The sequence below is a fragment of the Xiphophorus couchianus genome, chromosome 11 (assembly GCF_001444195.1).
Source record: "Xiphophorus couchianus chromosome 11, X_couchianus-1.0, whole genome shotgun sequence".
Lineage (NCBI taxonomy): Eukaryota > Metazoa > Chordata > Actinopteri > Cyprinodontiformes > Poeciliidae > Xiphophorus > Xiphophorus couchianus.
In genome coordinates this window covers 29,205,890-29,231,577 of record NC_040238.1, presented here as the reverse complement: position 1 = coordinate 29,231,577, position 25,688 = coordinate 29,205,890, and the positions used below count along the sequence as shown (strand labels likewise).

At 36.9% G+C, this 25,688-nt stretch overlaps 1 protein-coding gene across 2 annotated transcripts in view; it reads left to right on the top strand.

Annotated features, from left to right (window-relative positions):
• The first annotated feature begins 2,964 nt into the window (after nt 1–2,964).
• The window catches only part of stard13a (StAR related lipid transfer domain containing 13a), a 58,074-nt gene continuing 35,350 nt past the window's right edge, over nt 2,965–25,688 (top strand). The window contains exons 1-5 of one of the 2 annotated variants that reach the window (XM_028031569.1): nt 2,965–3,038; nt 4,541–5,564; nt 8,536–8,664; nt 14,075–14,242; nt 17,164–17,194. In XM_028031569.1, the coding sequence (XP_027887370.1) occupies nt 4,845–5,564; nt 8,536–8,664; nt 14,075–14,242; nt 17,164–17,194 (1,048 nt within the window). In that variant the 5' untranslated portion in view covers nt 2,965–3,038; nt 4,541–4,844. Of the gene's footprint in view, nt 3,039–4,540; nt 5,565–8,535; nt 8,665–14,065; nt 14,243–17,163; nt 17,195–25,688 lie in introns of both variants that reach the window. The other variant, XM_028031568.1, reaches the window with a different exon arrangement.

Genomic DNA, 25,688 nt, shown 5'->3' with positions numbered 1-25,688 from the left:
TACACAGCTACCTTTCCAGATTTCTTTTATAGTAGTGGTTTTATAATTGATGTTGTTATAGCCTAGGAGACAACACCTGATAAGAGTAATGGGTTTAATATTTGAATCGGATCAGATGTAACAGCATCTCTGTAAAGAAGTTGGAAAGTTAATTGCAAGCCCTGGTAGAGTGTAATTCAGATGCTACATTCACAGGATGGTTTGTCAATCTTTGTTCATTCAGGTAAAAACAAACAATTATGTTTACACAACAGCTCACAGCCATCCTTTATAAGTCCTTTTATTTTGACAGCATGGATCTTTTGCATGAAACAATCTGATAAGATAAAGAAAAAAAAAAGACAGTTAATCTGCAGTGGAAACAAAAGGACACACTGACATTGAGCTAATCTTACCATCTCATCATGAAAAGGCATGATGAGTAGAGATTTAATGAAATTCTTTGTCCATTTCATGATTTCACCTTGGTTGGCATATCCTTTGTCCTATAGAACGAAGTGTGTAAAAATTTACATGTAATTCCAGTCAGTTTGCGGTGCAAAGATTCAGTCATTGTATTCTCCCTCCCATTCCACATGGCACAGAATGTTAATTATATTTCCTGCACACACTCCCTGCCTTTATCTTCTAAAATCTATGAAATGCTTGTTGTCAAAACGTTGATCTGACGTCTTTTACACATCTCAGACATGGTAGACAGTACATGCTTTCATGATAACACGGCTTACACACAACAACTTCCTTTGATTATTTTTCACATTTTTTCTCCTTTACAACCAACTTTCTTTCATGTATTTTATGTGATTGACCAATACATAGGGGCAATGAGTGTGAAATAGAAGAAAATTATACTTTGGCTTCAGGATTTTTTACAAATATCTAAAAAGTGTTGTGTGTATTTATATGCAGCTGCCCAAAAGCATAAAAATTTAAATAAAATATATACAAAATTTAAAAAAAGTTCAAATCTTAGCTAGGCTCTCTTATTTGGTGAAAAGTTATCAAGTCTTACATGTTTCTCCATTTTACACACCTTTTTTTCTGCTTTGTTTCTGCATCTGCAGCTGTTATACAAACTATTCTAGATAAATTAGATTTTTTGTATTCTTTGTAGTTATTTATCCAATGCTACAATCTGTTCTCTTCACCTTTCTTCCACCTGGCTGAGGTAAATATGCCTCTCTGTGACAGGAATGTTATATATGTAGCATGTCTGAGCAGGTTAGCGTAGCTTGCACTGAAACACATTCTTGGATTATATTAATGCAGCATAATCATCTCAATCTGTAAAAATCTGGATATTTGAAAGATATTTCACTCAACTCATGATTTCATCAAAGTTAATATAAACAGATGTAAACAAAAAATATTTTTTGTATCTAGTCAAGTTCAACTTGATTCAGAAATACTTTATTAATTCCACAGTGTAAATAAATATTGTGACTTCAGTTATAATGCCTTTTTCAAAGAGTTTTTAAAGATGCTGGTGGATAAGAAAAGGGCTGATCTCCTGCAGTGATCAGTATTACAGTGTATCTGAAAAAAACCTGACTGAAGACAATTTATTATTGTATGACTGTCTGATTAAGAGGATGCTGTTGTAATGTTTTTCATTTTATGAACAATCTTTATTTGCGTCTTCATCTCCCGGGGTTCCAGAACAGTCGCCAAACAGAGCCAGTGTTCTTTATCTTCATTGTTGAGCTTCTTAGACACTGCTCTGGAGATCCTAACGGACAATGTCAGTCAATCGGTTTGTGACATGAAGATCAATTTGACAATGATCCAAAGCACAAAGCAGGCCCACCTCTGAACCAGCCTAGTGAAAGTATGGACTTTAATCAGATTGAACTGGCCTTACACAGATCATTTGTTCCATAAAATGTTCCAGATGAGCATTACAACGAACACAGAAGTAAGTATAAAACTGCATTAAACTGATTTGTTAAAAAAGTGGGCCAAAACTCCTCCACAGCAGTGTAAAAGACCCATTACCAATCACTGCAAATGATTGATGACAGTTGTTGCTACCAAGAGTAGTGTAACCAAAAATTTGGTTTAAGGGTCAATAACTTTTTCACACAGTCAGCTTGAGTTGGACAGCTTTCTTCCTTAATTAATGAAACCGTAATTTAAAAACGTTGCTTTTTTTGTATTTTCTGATGTTGTCTTTTCTGAAATTAAAGTTTGCTTTATTTGGATTACAAGACATATTTCTACTCTGGCAGATCTTCATAGAAACTTTTGGTTACGTAGATACTGGTATTATTACATCCTCCCTCTGTGACCAGATCTCCTTTCTAACTGGACAGGCCTCAACGGGAAAATTCATCTCCATCACAAATGTCTAAATTGCAGGTTTCCACTTCTGACCAGAGACATTCTGTCCAAAATGTTAAAACTGATTATTTTCTGGCAAACCTGAGGAATTCCACAGTCCATCGACAACTCTGCAAAAAACATGACTTTTTACGTACTCTTAAAACCTTATTGCTGCTCCTAAAACCGGGAGATGTGGAATATATTGACAGGAGTTAATAGCATTTTAAAGCATTACCTCATGTTTTGTTGAGGAATTTGCATGTGAGGTGAAAAATCCATCGCCCTGAGCCATGTTGCGCAGCAAAGAGGGAAAAGGTGCAACAAGGAGGGGGAAGGACTCGAAACCTTCTGATCTGCTTTTATGCATGACACGTTGTCATTTCTCTTCCCCTACTTGTGCATACTTACATATATTTCCATGAAAAACAATGGCCATTCTCCATGGACACACACGCACGCACACGCCCCAACACACACACACACTCCAGCAGTTCAAACACCTGCCCATGGAACTGCCCCTCTTCTCGCTGAGGTAATGTAGGAGGGAAACACATTCCTCAGCCTTTTTCCCTCCTCCCCTCTCAGTATATTACATCTTTACAACTAAATAAACTCAGTCTGTGAATCGTTTCTGTCAGGGTTGGATCCTGTCTTTTGATGTCCATACTTCAGAATGTTGTGGTAGAAGAGGTCTTCAGCTTCTGTGAAAATGTCTGGTATGTTCAAATATAAATTTATCTTTTACTTTTAGAAAAATTAAAGCTCTCAAATGTTTTCATATTCAAGTGTAAATCTACAGGGTTTTTGTGCACAGCAGAAACCTTGCAGTAACACTATTTCAACATCCCGACTTAAATATTTATTATGAAACGTGTCTCTTCAAAAGGTTTCTTATGTCTCCTTATATGTGCTGCAACAGTATCTGAACTCTAGATGGTCTTTTCTAGATTTTGACCCTGATTTTAAGACTTCTTGTTGGGAAAGGAAAATAACCCAGAGACAGAGGCGAGGAAAGGGTGTGATGGCTGCAGCCAAGAATAGCAATCCACCAGGAAAAAACAATGTGTTTTAGAAAAATGCCTTTGTGAAAAAAGGAAGAAAAATGTCTGACAGCCTGAGTTGTGAAAACCAGTGTTTATGCCAATGGGCATTTAATCTGATAGACATTCAGTCTGCAAAATGTATAAGAAATTATAATTTTTTCCTGAGCTATTAAGTGCATCTAAGTGCATGACACAATTTTTGCATGCTCACAGATTTCTCCTGCTTTTGCTTTTTTGTTGCACTAAAATGTTTCAGATCATCAAACAAATTTCCACATCACAAAGATAACCAGAGTAAAAACAAAATTCCAATGTGAAAATATATCTGCATTCCTTCTTAAATTATTTATTAACTGTGCTTAATTTTGTTTTTGGTTCATTTTCAGCACACAAAATTACTACCAAACCTGTAGCCCTGAAGGAAACTGACTGGTCAAATCAAAGCCTGGATTAAATGTAAAACTTTTAGCATGACCCTATTTAGACCATTTGTCCTTGAAAACTCTCCAGCATGGAGATTAATTAAACCAATTGTACTGAGAAGAGTGGCCCAAAATTCCTTTGCAATGATGTAAAAGACTCATAGCTTGATAGGAGTTGTTACAGCCAAGGGAGGCACCAGCAGTTCTAAAGTTTAGGTACAATTACTTTTTCACATAGGGCCAAGTTGGTTTGGATAGCTTTCTCTTTTAATAAATAAAATTAACTAAAACATATTATCTGGGAACCTAATTGTTAGGGAGCTACTACTGGATCAATAAATCATCATAAGGTCCATTTAATGATTATCAACTATTTTTTTTTTGCCATTTCTGTACACTCAGAGTTGTTAAAGGTTAAAGTGCTTCCATACTGACAGTCGTTTTGAAATGCAGTTACAACAAGTCTGGGGAAAAATGTGTTATTCATTGATGCTGCTTGATTTTACTGTGTTGGAATTTGTTGCGAATAGATCAGAGGTTATTCACCAACACCAGCCTCAGAATCCAATATGGGTGCTTTGCACCCAAGAGTTGTAGCAGAAGTTTCAGCCTTCAGTTTCTTCTCTTTGCAAATCCAGATTTCTGTGACTGTAACACATGCCTACTGTATATTATTTATAGTTTGCACATGTGAAAACATGTGAGCATGAGCGAGTTTGTCCAAAACTCAGTCTGTTACTCTTCTCTGTGCAGGAAATCCAAAGCATTTGGGGATTACAAATGAGGTCCACACCAAGCTGTTGGTGTAAGTTCAGCAGCTTCACCTGATTCCATTCGTCAGACTGCTTTAATAACGCGATGTCATGGTGACAGCAGGATTTGCAGTCGCTGAGGAGGAGATCGGCAATGATGGTTAAAAGTCCAGTGGTTGCACCGCCTGGTCAAGAGCAGTCTAACAGGCATATTTACCCTCAGGCTGTGGATGTCTTTCTAAGTGAAGTGCAAAGACAAGTTCCCCCCTGCCCCAATTCAACACTCCAACAGCCAACTGAGAGCCATGTCTGGGCCTGCTTCGCTCTTTGATGCCACGCTGGATCCTGTGGCCAGTCACGTTAAACACTGGAAGGATCTGAAGATCGACAGCACGTCTGGCCTCAGTCAGAGTGTTTACACGCCTTCTGGATCTGCGCTAGAGGACATAGAGGTGACAGATACTGATGGTGGAGATGCTGCTCGGAGTGGTCCTCTATTTTTAGAACAGAATGTGAAACAGAGAGGAGCTGCAGCACCTGAGCAGCAGGAAGAGCGCCCCGCGGTGACGCCCCGTCCTGCCGAGATCCCTTCTGCCTTTTCACCACTCCTGGACACATCCTGTGACAACCATCTGTTTGAGTGTGTGAACTCGACAGAGGACACCTCACCGGACGTGCTTCGAATAGTAAAACATAAACCAAGTGCGATTGTCTTTTGCGATTATGAAGGCAGCCTCGCCACTGTTGGGAAGGAGAGTTCTGACGGCAGGGAGTCCTCTTCCTCCTCTGCTTCTAAAGAAGAGAGTGAAGATGAAGATGCTGATGTTGATGAATTCCCTGAAACTTTACAGTACAAGGAGTTTCTGGTCAGTCGCCATCGTAGGAATTTGAACAAAAACAGAAAGTTTCTGAGGAAGAGACCAGAAGTTCTGCCTCATGCCCCTGCAGCTGACCGGCCAAAGACCTCCAACAGCAAAATGAGACCGGAGTGTACAGGTGGCAAGGAGGAAGAGGATACACGGCAGGTAAATAAAAACAGCTGGTATTTTTCTTGACCTCAGTATTTCATTGTATACCTGAGCTTTATTTAAAGTGGCTTTCCATAAACTTCGAGCTTTTGTCACGTTTTGTCACATTATTACCACACGCATTATATTGGAATTTTAGGTGATAAACCAAGAAAAATAAGTGGATACTTTTGCCAGTACAGTGTTTTTGAAAACTTTGCTCTACAAGTCTTTTGTGGTATGTGTCTTACCAGCTTTGCTGATCTAGACCCTCAAATGTTTGTCGGTTCTTCCCTTCATAAAATTGGATGAGTACTTTTGTGCACATTAACTCTTTCCATCCTTCATCACCTCTTGTCAGCTCCCATTCCCTAAGAAAAACATCCTCTCAGCCTGATGCTGCCACCACCATATTTAAAGAGTCAATGAGTAGTTTTACATCAAAATTTGTATTTTGCATGGGGGCCAAAAATTCACTTTTGTTTCCACAAGCAGAGGACCTTCTTCCACCTGTTTGTTGTGTCTGTGAGTGACTCATTGGAGGTTTTAAATCAATATCCACACTTTACAGAATTCATTTATAAAAAAAAACTGTATGTATTATTGTCCTTCCACAGATATGCAATACGTTGCGATAAATCTGTTTGCGACACAAAAATTCCAATAGAATACATTGAAGGTTCTGGCTGTAAGGCAACAAAATGCAAGTAAAAGTTCAAGCATGTTCATGTTTTTCATGTCACTTATTGTTGGTCATTCTTCTTTGCTTTATCAATCACTAAATGATAAAGTCAACAAGGTTCAATCTAGTCGTGAACCACCATGAACATGAACTATGCATAATCTTAACCTCTCTTGTAATACATTTTGTACCACTAGAGAGCAGCAAAGTCGAACATTTCCAGATAATTTAAAATGACCTCATTCCTGCTTAGGATCAAGACTTTCTGTATAATAATGATGGATCTTTGTAAATAATGACCTCAATTAAAATACTGTTAAGATGTGATAAATGAACAAGTCAAATGTTGTGATTTAGGCTGTATGCTGTAAATAATATTTAAATATAAACATCGCAACATTAACAGGTTTTCATTACATTGTTTTTGTAAATACGTTTCTGATTTCTGCTAAGATTATTTCAGACAAAAACAACCATTTTCTCTTTTTTTTAGTGTAGTAAATCTACAGTTAGTATTCTTTAGAGAAAAGTGAAAATGTCCAATTAGGAGTTATTCTATCTCAGAAATACTGCCTGTAATAAATTCCTTTCATATTTTCCTCTTGCACTGCCTGGCATCTGTTATAACCCTGCATGCACCGCACCAGCAGTCATTCTTTAAAGCGAGTGTGTTCCTAACTTTGTTCTCACACCTGTCAGATTGCTCCCACCCCAACCCCCAGTCTCTGGCACACTCCCATAACGGTCCTCTTGCTCTCTGCTCCCTCCTCTCTTCCTGAAATGAAAGGATTATCTCTGCCTGCACCTCCGTTGTGATGATGTTTCCACAGTTTGGCTGAACTTGCTGGAGGACTTGCAGAAAATCCCATTTATACAGCTTAAAAGTTTAAGGTTTACAGTTGTTGTTCCAGTTACTAAGGCATTTAGATTTTTCTGGTTTTCTTGGACTTCATTTTTTTATTAACAGAAACTATATCAGAGTATAGGAAGTAAAAAAATAATGCATTCTGGTGTAAAATTCCAAAGAACATGCCATCTTTAGGCTAATCAGAGATAGTTTAATGCGGCAAATAGGCCGAAATGTTTAATATTTGACTGTAAGACTTATCCCTAAAATAATAAACAGGGAAACTTAAAAGGTTCACCAGATACTAAATTAACCTTCACCTTCATCAGAAAATCAATCCAAGGTTTATCCCTCTGTTTGCTTAGCTTTTTAATTGGAAATTCACTTGAAAACAGCCAACACTACACATAGTAGTAGTTATTTATAACAGCGTTTGTTTCCTGTGTATGAGTCCAATAATGAATTGCTGCTTTAAGCATTGATGAATTTAAGACCCTTTCCCCCTGTGGACGCTCTGGACGGAATCTTATTAACATTTCATGAACTTAGAGAGCACACTGCTGTGTCTGTGTGTGTGTCTATGTGTGCTGCAGTGCATTACCACATTTATGTGTCAGTGACTTTCAGCATGTGTACATGCTGGCAGTCATTCTTGTAACTGAAAAGCCTCCAGTGGCTGTGTTCCCCCACCTCGCCCTGGATCTGTCCCCCACAGTGAGGGTAAAAATAGCTCCCTGCTGTGCACAGACAGCCCTCTGTGCTCCTGGGCTGCGTAGGAATCTGGGGGATGTGGGGGCCGCAACACACAGGAAATGGTTTTACTGCCAAAGCAGTTACTGCAGATATTTTTTAAGCTGGTTGACATGATAGTTTTGGGACTGGAGAAAAGGGTGTGTTTGTGAGCGTGAGTGGGTAGATGAGTGGGTGGGTTGTGTTGTGAGGGCATGCTTGTGAGTATGCATGTAGCTGCGTGAGTGAGGGGGCTGTTTTTGGACTTCAGTTCTTTCAAAGGGTCTTTATATGCTGCTATCAGCCTATGGGACTCTGGGATTGGCAATGGAGCTCAGAAACAAAGCAGTTTGTTCATTTCCTGGAAGGCCAGCGAACAAGCATCTCAGTCAGACTCAATTACCACCAGTTACTGACAAAGTGCACAAATGATTTAGACCTTCGCATAACTTTAGCATGGGCCCATCCGGCATCTCACATTGTGTAAATTAATGCTTATAACCTGTAGGCCTATACTTTGTTTTTATTCTTAGGCTGCACTTTCTGTTGTCCTTACAGAATCACTATTGATTTGTATCACAAGTCAGACTGAAGAATGAATCATTGAGGGAATGAAGGTTGGAATGGCTGAATGAGGAAGAGAAGTGTTGAGGTGCACATGAATTGTCTGCTACGTTGAGCTGTACTTACTTTCATTTCCATTTATTTTGGTTTTTGTCTTGTGTGCTCAGCAGTGTGACTCCATGATCCTGCTGATGAAAAAATTGGATCACCTAAGTGAGGGAATGCAAAACATCCAAAACTCTAATTCCTGCCACACAAATGACGTTCGAGTCAAGGAGGAGCAGCAGGGCACCAAGGTAAGCCTGATTTAGATTTGCTGCACATGTGATTGGTGAATAGCTCCATAAGTACAGATGGTGTCATCCTAGGCTCATCTGAGCAAAAATGACAAGGATATGAATAGAAATGTAATACATTTTGAAAGCTCTCTATGCTAACTTTAAACAACACAAACACTATCCTTTTATTTTCTTTCATTTTAGGCTTACACGTTATTCGATTTATTAGACTTGTTTTTAGGTACCAAGCTATTTATTTAGATAATAAGAATTTGGCTCTGACTGTATATTCATATCTCATAGAGTGATAATACAACATGAAACCTCAGTGAGTTTGAAAGACAGAAGTTTGGTGCACAAATTTGAATTACGGTAATTAAGAATTTTGTCTAATCAATACAGGTTAGAAATAAATATACTCTAAATACACACTGTGTCTAAATACACATTAATTTGTGTTTAGGTAAATCTCCCTTAGATCTTGATCTGCAGAGACACCAGAATCACTTTTTTTGCCTTCAGCATGCTCCTGGCAGTCTGGTAGTCCAGTCTTATTTGCAGAACCGGTAGAGCTCATTTAACTGCATTGTGTCCTGACATGGACATTTAGGCATAATCTACAAATGTTCAGAGTTTTGCAGGTCGGGGCTTTAGGGAGGCTTTTCCAGAAGCTTAATGTTAGTCTGCTTTATCCCTTTCTGAAACACTTTGGATGTCTGGATGCATGTTTGTGATCATTTTCCTGCTGGAACACCACATTCCAGTCATCTAGCTGCATGTTCAAAATTGTTCCTGATCATCCTAATAAATTTATTTTCATAAAGGGTGACAGTTTGGGTCTTTCTCCAAGTCTTACCAAAGAGGGCAAACAAATTAATGACTTGCATTTATTACTGATTCTTGCAATCTGCAATTGTTTAATAATGGATCTAACTGACTTTCCCAACTTGTGTAAATCTAGAATTTTCTGTACGTGTTCAGGATTTGGGATTTTTCTTATCTGAGTATTTCTCAAGTCATTAAGAGATTTTTAGGTCATTTAGGAGAAATTACCAAATGAAGACAATAACAATCATTAAGAAGGATTTCTGAGGCCTTAGGTTTATTAAGTTTAAACCAATCTTAGAATGTTCAGCATCACTTATTAAAAAATTATGCTGAACATATAGAAAGCTTTTATATATCATTTTAATTGGCTGATTATAGAAACACTGCAAAACAAAAAAAACAACCATATGCATTGAATAGTTCAATAATTTATAATTATTTTATCACCCTCGAAAGGAGAACATCCAAAATAGATATAGCATTCATGCTCATGATGACTGTGCATAAACTTTTCACTGGAAAAGTAAATTATAATCCGATTGGATTTCTATGCCGTTCATGTGGTACAATAACTGCTTGAACAGAAACAACAGAAGTCAAATCATGGCTTGCTGGAGCTTTAAAGGCGTAGCAAACATATTTTGTGGACCAAAAGATCACAGTGGCCCTTCTGCTGTTCTTTTCCTACATGACATTCCAGATGCTTCATTATCCTTACTGAGTGTAAATGAGCTAACCTCAAATAGCTTTCAAACCATGTAGAAGTTAAGGAATGCTCATAAAATTTTTGAAATTACACCACAACAATCCCATTTAAACTGTTTTGCTTGTTAGAGAAACAGCGGTGCAACGAATTATGTTGACACATTTAGCAGTTTGCCTCATTGTCTGCTAATTCAGTGCAGAAGTGCAATGTTAATGAGCATCATGACATCTATAAGTGGACATGTAGAAATGGGATTATAGCTTGTTGCAAAACATATTTAGAAAATATATAGAAATTAGTTTTTCTGTATATTACTAATAAATTTCAAGATGTTGCATAACAAACTTTTAAATTCTGTCAAAGTTTCCTTCAGGCATCAGTCTGTTTATTTTTATTTATTTTTTTGCTGGGCAAGCAGAGACCTGCATGATCTTTGCAAACTGTTCACCAGAATAACTCAAAACTATTTACTTGCAACCTCATTGTTTGGGGAACAAATAAGTGATCAGTCTAATGTCAAAACCATCAAAATACCCTATGGGTTATGGAACTCATTGTCCCTCAGTACATATAAATTTACCAACTGTAGAGTTTGCACAATGTTCAGCTAAAATATCACATTGTTAATAATAAAATCCAGTGCATTAATCCGTCTTCAGGAATAGCATAATTTGTAAACAGTATCCACCTGTGCGTAATTTAATAATTAAAATGTGGAGAGTATCGACAAACTGCAAACCTACCAAGACATGATGAGCATTAATCAGGGAAGCAGCCAAATATCCCTTGGCAACTCTGTGGAAGCTGCAGTGATCCACAACTCAGGTGGAAGAATCTGTTGGTAGAATAACTATTAGTTATTCACACTAAGTATTTTGATCTATTTGGAAGTGATAAAAAGATATATATTGTCAAAAGAAAGCCATAAGAAGTTTCTTATGCCCAGTGGTATCAACTGAAGCCAGAGCTTGACACAAAAGTGAATCTGGTTTGTGTAAAACTTGACCTCTTCAGTGTTTATGGTAAACATCTTAGCTGTCAGAAGGGGCAAAAACTGGCAATGTCAGTAGAAAGGTGATCAATGTCAAGTGACAGGAATGTGATGCTTTGACCGTTTTAAAAACAATGTTGTCGGTTTCAGTGCATCCAGAAGAAAATGGATCACATTAAAATTCTTTTAGAAAACAAGCCGCAGAAAAGAACCTGGCCTGAGGTAGTACTGGACCTTCTGAGATGGTGATCCCTGACATTCACTGGGGGGTCAAGTGGTAAAAATGTTTAACGGAAGACAATATAAACATTTTAAAGAGTCCCAGCCAGAGTCCAGACATGAACCATGTCTAAAATCCACTGCTGAGACTAAATGAGTCAAGACAAATTAAAGTTTCCAACCTTAATCTGATTATTGCAGGACTAAATGCTTCAAAACGTTGTCAGCATTATAAGATTGACTTTTAATGGCGAAAGCATTCAGCTATTGATTGCATAAAAGGCTTTGGATAATTTAGGAAACAACTTTCCATCATTTCATATCTAATGCACCATTTGGCTTCTGCAGGGATCATTTGTAACCGAAAAGATCAGTAGGTTAAATGGCTCTCAATGCTCTGTAATTGACTTTTAATACACACTTTTAAAAGCAGGCATGAATAAAAATATCAGGTTAAAAATGCCATGAGAAACATCCAAAAAGAGAAAATAAAATGGGAAAATTCCATCTCTCTTTTTTTTCTTTTTTTGCCATAGTGAAACACCATGTTGCTGACACATCTCCAAACACACAGTGGGAGCATTAGCATTAGCAACAGCATTGATTGTCACCATGATGGGAATCCTTTGTAAGATCAGAAAGGGAATTTTCTGAAAACAGAATCATTGTATGTCGAAACAAGCAGAAAATAATCTCTTTGTGAGTATTTGTGAAATAGATTCTCTTCTACAGAAATGAAAGTCATTCCTCCCTTTCCATCAGTTACTCATGCATCTTATCAGCTCCGTGTTTGACTAGAAGGGGGAAGCGGGAAGCACATCAGCGGGTATTCCCACTGAAGTGGCCGCAGTAGCTGAGTGGAGGGGTCAAGCTGGATTGGACTTTCCACTTTCCACTGGACCTTTTGTTGTCAATGAGCTGAACTCAGGCAGCGGAAGGAGAGCCAAGATTAGGGTGGGACTTTTTTTCAGAATGTTAGAAGGAACAATAAATCCTCAGCAAGGTCTTAAATCTTGAATCACTTCACATCATCACCAGCTTCATAAGTTACTGGACAGAAACCAGAGAAACCGATCTGCTGATGAGACGGGCAGCATGAAGACACAGGGAGTGGTAAGAGGCTGCTGCTGAATGGGATGAGCTATAGATCTCAATGGGTTTTTACACTGAGACATGATGGTTACCTGAATTAAAAGATAATAAATATTTTTGTTGCTTACTGCTGGTACACACTGAAAATGCAGGAGACTTTCTAAGTTTTACAGAATTTACCCTTTGACTGATTAACATAATAAACATTTAAAAGTTGATAGAAGTCATATTGTTCTGGTGCTTCTCAAGTAAAATAAAACTTCAGTAATAATTATTGTGGGCTGCACAGTTGCATAGTTGCTACCTGGTTCCCTTACAGGTAGAAGGTTGCAGATGCTCAGCTTGGGGTTGTGTTGTATTCATTTCTGTGTGGTTTCTCTCTGGGTATTTACTCCGACAGCTAGGTTAGCTGTTTACTCTAAACTGCCCTGAGGTATGAGTGTGTGTGTGCATGGTTGTTTATCCTGTGTGTCCTATGATGAACTGACAACCTGTTCATGGCTACCCTACTTAGATAAATGGGTATAAAAAGAAAGTGGGAGGATTATTGCTAAGTTGTCTAATAAATTGAATTGGGGTATTTAAGTTTTTTATGTACTTGTTATATACCACTTGTCAATCTTGTTCATGATTATTTCTTTTATTCATATCTATCTATACTGTTGTATGACAACAAGCTGAATCTATGAACAAGATAGTGTCCAGATACTATTAATAGTGTTGTTTGTTGCACACCGTACAACAAATAAATATCAAAAGCACAAAATGCCACTAATTATTAACAGTTCTATGATGAAGAAATTAAAATGTCAAAAGTAAAAATCAAACATGATCTTGAGCAAAAATATCAAAAACTGTATCATCTCTGCTAAAACTGTGACGTATGTTTTAGTTTATAAACTTGAGGAACACCACTGACAACTGAGCAAGTCTGTGATGAATAACTTTAAATTGTATTTACTGACAATCATCCAAGAGATGTGATTTAAACAGAGATGTGGAGACTATATAAGAAGTGCAGTTTTAGTTTTAAGGGATGGGTGTCATAGAATAGTATTATATGAATGAAAGTGTTCAGAGCATGCTCGATTATTAATGTGTTTTTCAAAAGTTAAGTTGCTCTTGGGTGTAACATCAAAACTTTTAAATTGCAAGAAAAGAAAGGTTAGAGGACAGTCAGCACAAAGAGGACATTTTCTGCACTCATGCATTCATGCAAAAAAAAAAAAAAACAGTCCGATTTCCCACCAGAAAAACTTCTATATAATCTGACAAAATTAGCAAACAATTTCACATAGACATTGAAAAATTAAGAAATTTGCATAAACTGTTAAGCACCACTGACAGTTGATCAAAACTGTGAACGTTCTTGTTATGATTTTTAATATATGATATGAAATATCATGAGAGATTTGGTCAAAAATACAACTCGGATCAATAAAGAGAAAGACATTGTTTGGTATCCACATATAAACCACATGCTTTTCTTTGTGTCGGGGCAGCTAAAATCTTATTTATGTGTAGTGGATGTACATTTTTTTATTTCTTTTCCTTAGCTTGTTTTTCTCTCTCCTTTCCTTCAGGGTGCCCAGACTGTGTTCAGGATGACCGTCCGAACAGGCCCGGATCAAGGAGCCCACAAATCTCCAGACAAATCTGAGCCGCTGACCAGACGTCGCTCACGACCCTTGACCCGCAGCAGGCCACTGATCCGCTCCTCCCTCACGTCTCCTACGCATCTCCAAGCTCGTCATGCCCGGGTGAGACACTTCGGTTACATCTGTGAGAAACTCTTAAAAAATAAAAAAAACAGCCCATTTTTAACTGCTCTGATTTAGAGTTTCTGATGTAAGTCGGTTAGCGTCTGGAGCAGCGTCTCTCATGAGAACGCCGCTGAGGCCCATTTTGCTTTGCTCTTTCATACTGATATAAAGTCTGTGATTCCTCTCAGACTTTTGATTGCATTACAGACTCATGAAGCACTTTGAAGCTGACCTTGTACACAGGAGCTTCACAGACTGATATAAGCTGATCAGTCACTCAGCTGAGTCAAATTTGATTTCTGAGTAAAACCTTTAACCTGTTTTGGGTAAAAATAGTCACTACATTTCCAGTGTTTCATAAGAAAAGAAATGAAGTGAACATCTGTGGTTTGTTTTTGAACACACTTTGACACATCACCCCCTGTCCTCATCTGTGAGTCACCTTGTTTTAGCTTACATCTTACACAAAGGCTTTTGCTGAAAAGAAATCTATGTTTTGATATTTTCTCTGTCCCTTTGTTACATCATGTTCCTCCCTATGCCTGAAACTCAGTTAAGGTTTCTTTTGCCCTGCTGTTTTATAAATAAGATGAGTGTAAAGCGGTGAGACAGATCTGCTCCACGCAGCAGAATTTACAAGGTCACTTTCTGCCCAGTCAGCACAGTCACAACTGTACTACAACAGTCAGACTGATAAGGGAGAATAAAAAGAAATGTCTTCTTTAATCAAAGATGTCATTTTTCTTGAAGTTTTATAAAGAACACCACTCATATGATTTTGAAAACGTAACAATGACAGAACTGTTAGGATTGAAAGCTTTTTGTTGAAACCAAAGTGAAGAAATGAAACATTTTAAAGAGAGTAAGCCTCTGAATTTCAAGAGTGCCACTTGGTTAAAGGCTTTGTTTTCTAAATGGCTGATATTTAAAGATAGAGAACCTAAAAGGAAGTCAATCATTTTTGCATGTTTGCTATGTCAAACCTTTGTTTTTGTGGTTTTGAACCTAATGAAAGGATGTAAACTGATCTGGGACATTTCTTGACACACATGTCAATTTATACCCACAGGGAGGAAAACCTTTAAAACCTGCTTTGACAACTGAGAATTTGAATACATTTCTATAATACAGTCATAATTTACAGTGGTTAAAATAGTTATTTTTGTCAAATCAGGAGTCATTATATTTCATAATTTATTGGAGTGGACTGGTCAACACAGGCGATGGAACCTTAATAAATAATTCATCTATTTATTATTTTATTTCCTTCTTTATGCATTTTTATTTGTTTTATTTGTAGTTCTTAAACATACTGAACTACCAAGAAAATTAAATTGAAATGCAGTGATGAAGAGCGTTTGAAATGAAAGTAGGAATGAATGTAAAGTTGAAGAATTTTTAGAACAGAAATAAAAATTGTTAATTTTCTACAGAAAATAAATTATGCATCTGTAAATGTGTGCAAAGTCCATAATGTATGTTTTTTTTAAACTGAAATACATCAAATGATTAGATATCTACATGTTATTGAAAACATTGCCCAATAAAACAGGACTGCCAACAGTTGATTTCGTGCAACCTTTTCCATATCATGCCAGTTATGCCACAGTGGTATTCAACTGAAAGCTTTTCAATACTTCAGAGCATTAAAGAGGCTTACTGGGTGTTAGCTGGTGTTGTTCGAATTGGTTGCCCTAAAAGAAGCATTAGTTCAAAGCTCATGTTGCAATTTTCAGTAGTTACACCATCTCATGAGGTCAACAGCAAGGTACAATTTGATCATCATTTATTTATTTTATTACTCAATAAAGGCGCAATATTTATGCATAATCTTTTCTGGCTTAAATTCCCACCAGCTCTCTTGTCTTTTGTGTAGAGTGTCTCCAAATATCTTGAAACAACCTCTTTAAACTGAAACCCATTATTAGCATTCTATATGAGTGAATCCTGTAGTGGAATACTGTTGTTTGCGCTCAACTTATGTTTTACTGAGCAGGTAGGCAGGCAGAGGGACGAGCAGGGGGTGTTCAATTTGATGCAGGGGTGGGTTTATTTGCCTCCTAACTGTGACTGATAAAGCACAGCTGTGCAAACGAACACACCCTCCCTCCTCCTTAAACACAGACATAAACACCCCTACACATTTAAATAAATGTAACGTTTGAGTATCAGTATGACTTTTAGGCATGCTATTTCCCCAGAAGCACATTTCTGAAAGTGTGTCTTGGAACAAATAGATTTATTAGCCTCAGTTGTAATGCTCCTTCACTCCTTTCTACATAGGATGGTTTCCACTAGTTCACACTCAGACAAAATGCAGACAGAAGGTGGACAATTAAGTTCAGCCTTAGTAGCGGCCATTCAACAAAAGGTAGCAACAGTGTGCTAACAGAACAGGTAGCTGGAGATGACCTGCTGAAAAAAGAACCACATTATTCATATCATACTTTCTGAGTTGATAGCAGACTTTAACCATTATATCCTTCTCCGTGCATCTTTATATTTAACCTTTAATGTAATATTCTGTTTTTTCATATTCATCTCTCACTCTAAAGAGAGGACACAGACAGGTTCAGTCACCTGTAAAAATCTTTTCCCATTTCCTCAGATCTAACAACATTATATTTTAGGATTAAGCCAATTCATGAAAGGAATGTAGCTGCATTAATTAACTAAAGGAAACAACAAGTACACATATTTCTCAACTTAGGAAATGAGTTTATGAAGAAATGTAATTTTCCTAGCATTGCTACTGTTGCAGTCTGAGCAGACTGATCAAAGTGGGGCACCATCTTTTTGGCCAATGTTGCATTCCCAAAAGCTTTGGAGGAAATTCACCCTCTGCTGGTATATTTTACTGCTTCTGTTTTGGTACTTATTTGTATTTCTGTCTCCGTCTCTCTTCTTTGTCATGCTAGGTTGCTGCTAAGATGACCTGCGGATCAGCAGGTAGGATGACCTTTAACGTGAAAGTGGGGAATCTTACTTTTTTTCTGCTGAGGAGAAAAAAAGTCCTTTTTCTTGGACTTTGTTTCCCCACTTAAGGATAAAACAGGACTTGTGGGAATTTCTCCTCTTGCATTTCAAACCTTAGTCATCACAGCATGCAGTGCAAACACACGTTTTGTCCTATAAACAAACACGCATATTTTTGGAGCAATAACTACTGCTGATAGCAGTAGTTATCAAACTCCACGTGTGTCTCGGCTCCAGCTACCTGAATAAGGTAATTAGGTCATTAGCTGGACTCTGTAGAACTTTATAGCATGCTGAGAAGGATGTTTAGTCATTTGATTATAAGTATGTTAGACTACTAGAGGCACATCTAAAATTGCTTGACTCTCTGGTCTTAACCATTCTACTGATTGTAACTCTGATTGTGTTCTTCTAGATGGGAACTTCTGCTGTACCAAAAACATCTCAGTGCTAAAATCGTTTCTGACCAGCTTCTCTGCCCCAACAAGAAAGAAGCAGAGAGCTCCTATGGAGTCACTAGGAAGTTTTTATCTGCTTCCATGATTAATTACTCTGCTCAGATTAGATTACAGGTTTAGGTACATTTACTTTTCAATTACATGATTTAGAATAACCAGAAAAGCACTCAATGACATCCTCAAGGTTTGGGTCACAACTTCATAACCTAGTTTTTTTTTTTCTTAAAAAGTATTGAAAGCCATGTATCTTCTTCCTTCCATTTCACAATTATGGATCACTCAGTATTAGTATACAACATAAAATCCCAGTGAAATTTGTAGCTGTAATGTGAAAAACTGTCAAAAATTCAAGGGTTTTGCACACATTTGGAAGACATTACACTATAATCTTGTCATGTTACAACATCTGGAAGTAAAAATGGATTGATTTATATTGAACTTAAATGTTCTTGTTTCAATTCTGGGTCTGATATTCACTGAAACTGATGCAGAGTTCTCAAAAATGATGAATGAGCCCTACCCTCATCTGTATCTCTTATCTTCGGAACATGTTCTCCTTTGATTGGCACAAACAGATGTCATGGCTGCTGTAGCTAAGTGGATCCCAGGGAGTTGATTTCGGTCTCATTGGCTGCGTTTAAAGTTTGTTTACTTTGCTGTGTTTTTCTGAGAGTGCATGCAGTTGTGTTGGGTCCTCTCAAATGCCACCAGTCAGGGTAACATTATGAGCACTGGTAGTCCATGAAGGAGAGCTTCATACTGGGTAATGAGGCCCAGGAGGCTTCGGCCAGGTCAGAGGTGATGCTGGATAGGCTGGGTAGGGTGAACATGTTGTGTGTTTGTGTAGTTGTAAGACTAACATTTCATACAAACACAGTGATGCTGAAGGAGAAGTGGGGATTATACCAGCCATTCGGACTTTCAGACTTTAGATTTGTTTTTTCTCTTCAAGTGTTTATTTGTCCTCTGATGCCAGGAAACACTTCAGGACTCTGACAGAAATCCTTCCTAATCATTCAGTGTGTTGTCAGCCTGTGTGGTCTGGTTCTTTGTTGCTGAGCGGCGGGGATATGATACGGTCGTATCTCGCCTCGCATAGCTGACATTCACTCCGCTCTGCGTCGGATAAACAGGGAATTCTTCAAGGGAATTTAATAGAACTACTGGCGTTCACACTGTGACCTCTGCTGGGTGGCTGACTGCAGATTATTGAAATTAGCCCCAGTACGCATCTTTGATGTGTTTATTCACTTTGACAGTTTTATTAGATCTTTGTAGCCATGTCTGGGAGGACATTTGTGGTGTCATGCTATGTGGTTCATGTCATATCTGCCCTGAAGCCCCTGAGAACACGGGTAGCTGAGCTCCCATCTAATTTTTCTGGAAAATTAATTTGCTGCATCAGTAGAGGTTTTCTGGGTAAATGCCTTAAACTACGAGATTATGTTTATCTTGTCAGCAGTGTCTTGTTATAGTTGATCATTGTGGAAAGATATATTTTTCAACCTTAAGAACCTATAATCAAAACATGCCCAGCTTGATCTAACTTTGTCACAACTCATTTGAGGTTTTATCTATAATAACAGAACTTTATTACATTATTAGAATAAAGTTCTATTGTTTTTTTGTATAATAAAAAATTATATTCTATTATTATGTAATAGAATTTTTTTTATTGTACAATATAATAAGTTCTGTTATTATTTTGTTTAAAAATATAACTTTATTCTGTTATACATAATATAACCTTCTATATCTCAAGGAACAATTAATTTCAAACACATTTGAAATTAAACTTGTTAGGTGTTAATCATATATTTCTACTCAAATCTATGTGTAAAAGTCATTATTAAGAAAATTTTTAATAATGTGTATGAGTAGCCATTTTAGTTACAGTAGGAATAATAGTTGCTTGATTAAATAAAACAAATGTGATATACATTATTTCTTGTTTCTATGTTTCAATGACACTGCTAACAAGTTTCTATGTTTCAGATTTTTTTGAAAGTCCTGAACTGATCAAATGTATTTCAGCCTATCATATCTCTGCAGCCAGTAAGGCATCTTACTGCATAATTTCTGTACAGGACTAATCTTGAGGGGGTCATTCAAAAAGGCAAACCCCCCCCCAAAAACCAACATGCTAAAAATTATTATATCAAATCAAGCAACCACCAAAGGAAGATCCAAAAATGTCAATGAAAAAGAAAATTATACATATAGCCCAACTACTTTATTATACTATTGTAGAAAATCTAAAATCATGATTATGATGACTGAGTTAGTGAAAACATCTTATTCTGATGTTCTAAGCAGAATGTTCACTGACTGTGCTGCCTCAGCATTGTGATGACACCTTGCTGTTCACTGGGCTTCATTACCACAAGCCAGTTAGACACGACACTAAAACCACTGATAAGAACAACTGAACAAAATCAATGCTTCCATCTTCTGCAGGACTTTGGGTGGCCTTCATGTTGGCCATAGTTGTTGCATCTACCACCCACATAAGCATTACTGCCGACAAAGCACATGCCTCCATGGTGATTTCTCTCCCTGAAGGCAGTGGCCTCACCCAGCAAGACAGTGTAACCTTCTCACACTGTAAAAAACTGTTTAAAGAATGTACTAAAGTTTCATGTTTCAGTTTAATTCAGCACCCGAGCCTTTTAGCTGATGATTGTGGCAGAGAGTTGTGACCCTGACTATTGCTAGCTGAAGTTTGGGCTACTGTATAAACATTATAAATAAGGAGGGATGTCATAATTAGGATTCTTTTATTTTTGGTCTCCATGACTGAACTAACTGAATTAAGAATAGGCTTTTACCAATGACAAATACTAACTAGGTGGGGCAATATCTTATGACACAAGAAAAACAGTAAAATATTTCTCATCTGAGAGAAGATTATCCAGCATAGTGCTGTTCAGTTGCTGGGAGCATGTGACTTGCCCCAGTTAAAGTAAGTATAAGTAACAATTTTCTAACCAGATATGGAAGAGAGTGATTCTAGCTTGAAACTCTGTTATATTTATATCTAACTCTTATTTTGAAGTTGGAAAAGCTATTATTTCCTGCTTTGCACAGTCTGGTGTGTCTGCAACTTCTTGTAGCAAACAGGAAAGGGATAACACTTTTAAATTGTTAGTCTGGGTCGAAAAAGAATGCAGTGAAGCAGTGGCAAACAATAAGCGCTCTGGGAATATTGAAACTAGCGAGCAGTTACTGTTATGGTGCTAAAGTTGGTGTTGCAGCATAAATACACTACACTAGAGTTTTTAGCAGAACACTTGTCTGTTGTTTGACCACCCAAGAATTGGACCTGAGTGAGAATGTCCATATGTGGAAATATGAAAACTGGACTGAATGATTGTACACTGTTCACAGATTCTATAAAACACAGTTTTTGATAATAATAAAAAAAACATTATTCATGAGAAAAATTTTGATTCTTTGTCCCACCCCTACCACTATTGAATAAATTTGGATCTTGCTCTTGATGATGATGATTATATGCAGCTTAGTTTGCTAGGCTAATCCTAGCATTTATTCTCTGTGTTTTGATATTGCTTCTGATCATTTAGCTCATATATTTTACAGTGATTGCAGTTAATTATGTGAACGAAACATATAGAAGTTATTCTATATAAATTTTGCTTCAAATGGTGTAAATTTACATGACTTGTGTTTCAGCGACCATTAGGTGCAGTAAGACAGGGAAGTACAGCAACCAATATGGTATCTCTTTCAGTGTTTTCACACAATTTATTTCATTCAGTTAATTAATCCAGTTAGTAATAAGTAGTTAGAAGTAAATATAATGCTTTACTGGATGGAAAACTGGTAGAGGCTGCTGGAAACTGGAGTGAATGTTTACCTTCCTGCAGCAGAATGACCCAACAAATATGTTGAGGTTTTTGGTTATAATGCTAAAACGTTCATGTAGTATGAACACTTTTGCAATACATTATTAAATACTGTATGTATAGCATAAAATACCTCAGTTCTGTTCAAATAGTGACTTTTTAAAGTAGCCATGATGTACCATGTGTGCAGTGTGCACATTAAGTTAAATTATGTTCAATAAATAGTTTGAGGTGCGAATACTTGTCAGGCTTCATCATTTTTACCAATTGCAGGATTTATTTACTTTATTTCTAATATTGTTGTCTAGATGAGTGAATTATTAGTGTTTGGGATCACCAAATATGTATATTGTATATCTGTTCAGGCATTCAAAAATCCAGAATACATAATCCTGTGGCTGTTTTATAAAAATATCTCAGAAAACTGAAGCTATTTTAGAGCAACTGATAAGCTTCACCTGACCTTGGTCTGAAAAAACACACACCGACACACATTCTCCACATTTTCCAGGATTATTAAAAAAAACATACAGTGTAATCCATCAGAATTTTCACATTATTGGAAAGTGCTCAAAGAGGCTTTGAGTAATCTGAGAGTATGATCTGTCAGTGATTTTATGCTGCTTGCATGTCTGGAATATGTTTTTATTTTGTCAGACTGGAAAGACTCTGTTGCCCTGCAGGTGCTGTAAACGTTTGACACATTCTTGTAGGAAAATTGAGGAAAATGGTCTAGGGGTATTGGCACTACTACTTGATTTCATTAGCTCCTTTAACTAGATTAAATCAATATTCATCCTTATCACATTATGCTTGGAATCTGTGCCCGAAGCACTTCTTTCCCTTGTATTGTGGGCACAAGATATTTTCTACCAGAAAAGAAGATGGCTCTGTGAATAACATAAAATTAACTCAAAATGTTATGACTTTGCCTTATGTATAGGTTGCAAACTGTGTAGATATTTTAACTGATTCATTGTGAACAAAGTGGTGTAAAACTTGAGGGCTTGAGCGCTCTTCCTACATGTCTGCCTTTTCATTTCTCTGCAGCCTTTCTGCCCTCTGCTGTTTCCTCTGATCATTTTAGCACCACAACAATATTTTTTATTTTCGTGTTTGGAGTGATTTTACATGTAAGGGCCTCAATATTTTATATTTTATTTGTAAATCTGTGTGCCGTTTCCTTCCCCATATGCATACGTAAAGCATACTGGCTTTAAGGAACTGATAATACAATTGATAAGCCATAAAGTAAATTTAAATTGCTTTTATTTTGTAACTTTACTTTTCACACAAAATTTTTCTGAAGCATCTATTTTAATATTATTTCTACAGTAAATACCTACATATAAATTGGACCTGTTGTGATTTAGAAATATGTCAATACATTAATTGGAATAAATTATTAAAGTTGAAATAAATTAATTTCTCAACATGTAATATGATGATGATGAGGTGCTCTGGGGATGTACCACCAGGAATAGACCCAGAGGAAGACCCAGGACAAGCTGGAGGGACTATGTTTCCTGGCTGGCCTGGGAACGCCTCGGGATTCTCCCGGGAGTCTTAGATAGACTAAAATAACTTAGATCTGGACTCTCATGAGAAAAGCAAAAACAGTAGCTGTCTCTTTTCCTTTTAAATACCATTTATGTGCAATAATGACTAGCTAACTGTTTTTTTTTTAGATTGGCATCGGGAGATTATCTACACCAGCAATTTTTGTTAGCGTTGTGAGCAGAGCCTGACTAAGACTGAATGGGGCTCTAAGCAGAATTTTATTTCATTTCATCAACCAGTAACCCTCACAGAATCAGTCATATGCAGCTTGAATTAGCCAAACTTGATTGTTTGTGTATTGCACTTGAATCACTAAATTTTGTGGTAAACTATACTAAATTGAATTACTCACAGAATGAGTTTTAAATTAAATAATGAGTAAGTAAATTATAAAGGCATTATTTTTAGGCATGACTATAAAACTATAATGGCCAAGACATGAATATTTACCTCTATATGATCACTTCAAGTACATTCATCAGTTATTTCAAATACGAAATAAACCAGATTTTTAGGTTAATTTGAACCTTTTGCTATTCATAAGCCTTGAAACGTAAATCTAGCCTCTTTTTTATAAGCTTGAACAATTGCATCATTATGCATGCATTGGATATAATAATTCAAACCATTGTTGCATTTAAGCAGTATTTTAAGTTGCTAAAATAATTGTTTTTTCATCTGAGGACTGAAAGGCAATTAGGTTGTTTTCGGCTTGGTGAGAATTAGTTGCTGAGAATCATCCTGGTTAAGAAGCTAATAAAAAACTTCACAATGCAGCCAACAAGTCCATAAAAAATGAGTCGCTCAACAATAAGGCACTCCTATCCACATGTAATCTCCACTCCCTTGACCTGCAGGGTTTCCTTTACACCCATTAGCCATTGTTTGCTCTTCTTTTCCCACCTCTTTCCATACCATAGTGTGCACCCTGCAGTGAAATGCATTTTATTACTTGTGTGTTTCTGGACATATCAGCCTTTTTACATTTAAAATGCAGTTTTAAAGAATGGTCACCCTTCTATCTGCTTTTTGTTGTTATTGTTTTTGTTTTTTTGGCTAATTTAAATGTTTCCAATCATCATAACAAATTTTAACATTAGACAGTGGTAACAAAGTAAGTGCAAAACGTAGTTTTTAGATGATGATTCCATTAGTTGAGAAAAATAACAATCTAAGGCAATGTAGTTTTATGTAAATAGTCATTGCACCCTTACTACACTATTAATTAACCAGAAGCAACTAACTTATACTAGCTACACATAACCTGGTTACAACATAGTACCTCTAGAATCAGGGATTCACCTAAACAGAACCTGTCAAATAATAAGGAGTAGGCTATAAAATCTTAAAAAACAACATGTCAAAACCCGAGCTAAATAAATGTAAGAACAGGTCAGGAAAAAACAGTCCTGACATTTATGTGTTTGGAAAGGTTTACAAGGTAATTTTTATCCTTTAGGACTACAGTAATTGTACAAAAAAAATAAACAAAACATGGCTCTATGGTGAATTGTGTCAGGACTACTAAAGTAGGCTGACATACCAAAGTTACTCCAGAGTGCACTAACAACTCATCTAGGAGGTCACAAAAGAACTCAAAGCAACATCCAAAGCACTGCTTGCAGTGATTGTAGTTCATTAATAAGAAACACACTGTTTTGTCTTGGAGCCTTATTTCACATTTGCCAGAAATATCTGAATATTCCTAAACATTTTTGGCATTTTGTGCATTTTACAAGACAAAAATGGAACTGTTGTGTGTGATTCTTTATATCTGAAGAAAAACTATCATCATTTCAGAAAAACAAACAAACATGAGATCAAGAGACAAACATGATGGCCATAGTGGGATGGTCTGGAGCTACTTTGCTGCTTTCAGTCTTAAGTGACTTTCAGTAATTGATGGAACCAGAAATTCTTCTCTCTACCAGATAATCCGGAAGGAAAATATCTGATCATCAGTTTGTGACTTTAAGCTCAAGTACAATTGCGATAGACAAAATTCAAAGGACACCAGCAAGTTCACAGCAACAGCTTTCTTCTGTTGTTGGAAATATTGACAGAAGAACTTTTGCTGACTGGGTAGCCAGTCAGTTTGTGAATTGGACTAAATTTGCACTTGACCCATTTTCACCTCGGCCAACTGCTCTGTAGGAACCACAAATACATTCCTCACTGACTAGTGTAGAAATATTGACACACACATGCTGACACTGTTGATTCACTCCTGTATGCAGATTCTGTGGGTTTGCACTGTCAACTTACTTTGATGGCATTAGGGAAGTCAGAGCTTAACTCAACTTTTGGGTTGGAAAACCTAAATTAATGATTTCTTTTCCAAATTGGAGAACATTAATCTCTTTAAGCTTTTAAGTGATTCCTCATCCATGTTTGACATTTTGACTTAGTTTGCCTTATTTCTATTCTTCTTTGAATTTGTTGAATGAAAGATTGTTTTTGTGAATTGCAGTGTGCCACTTTCATCTCATAAACGTATTCATAGCCTACTTCATTTTTCATGTCATATCCACATACTAAATGTGTTTATTTACATGTTTATAGGACATGATCTTAAAATAGGTG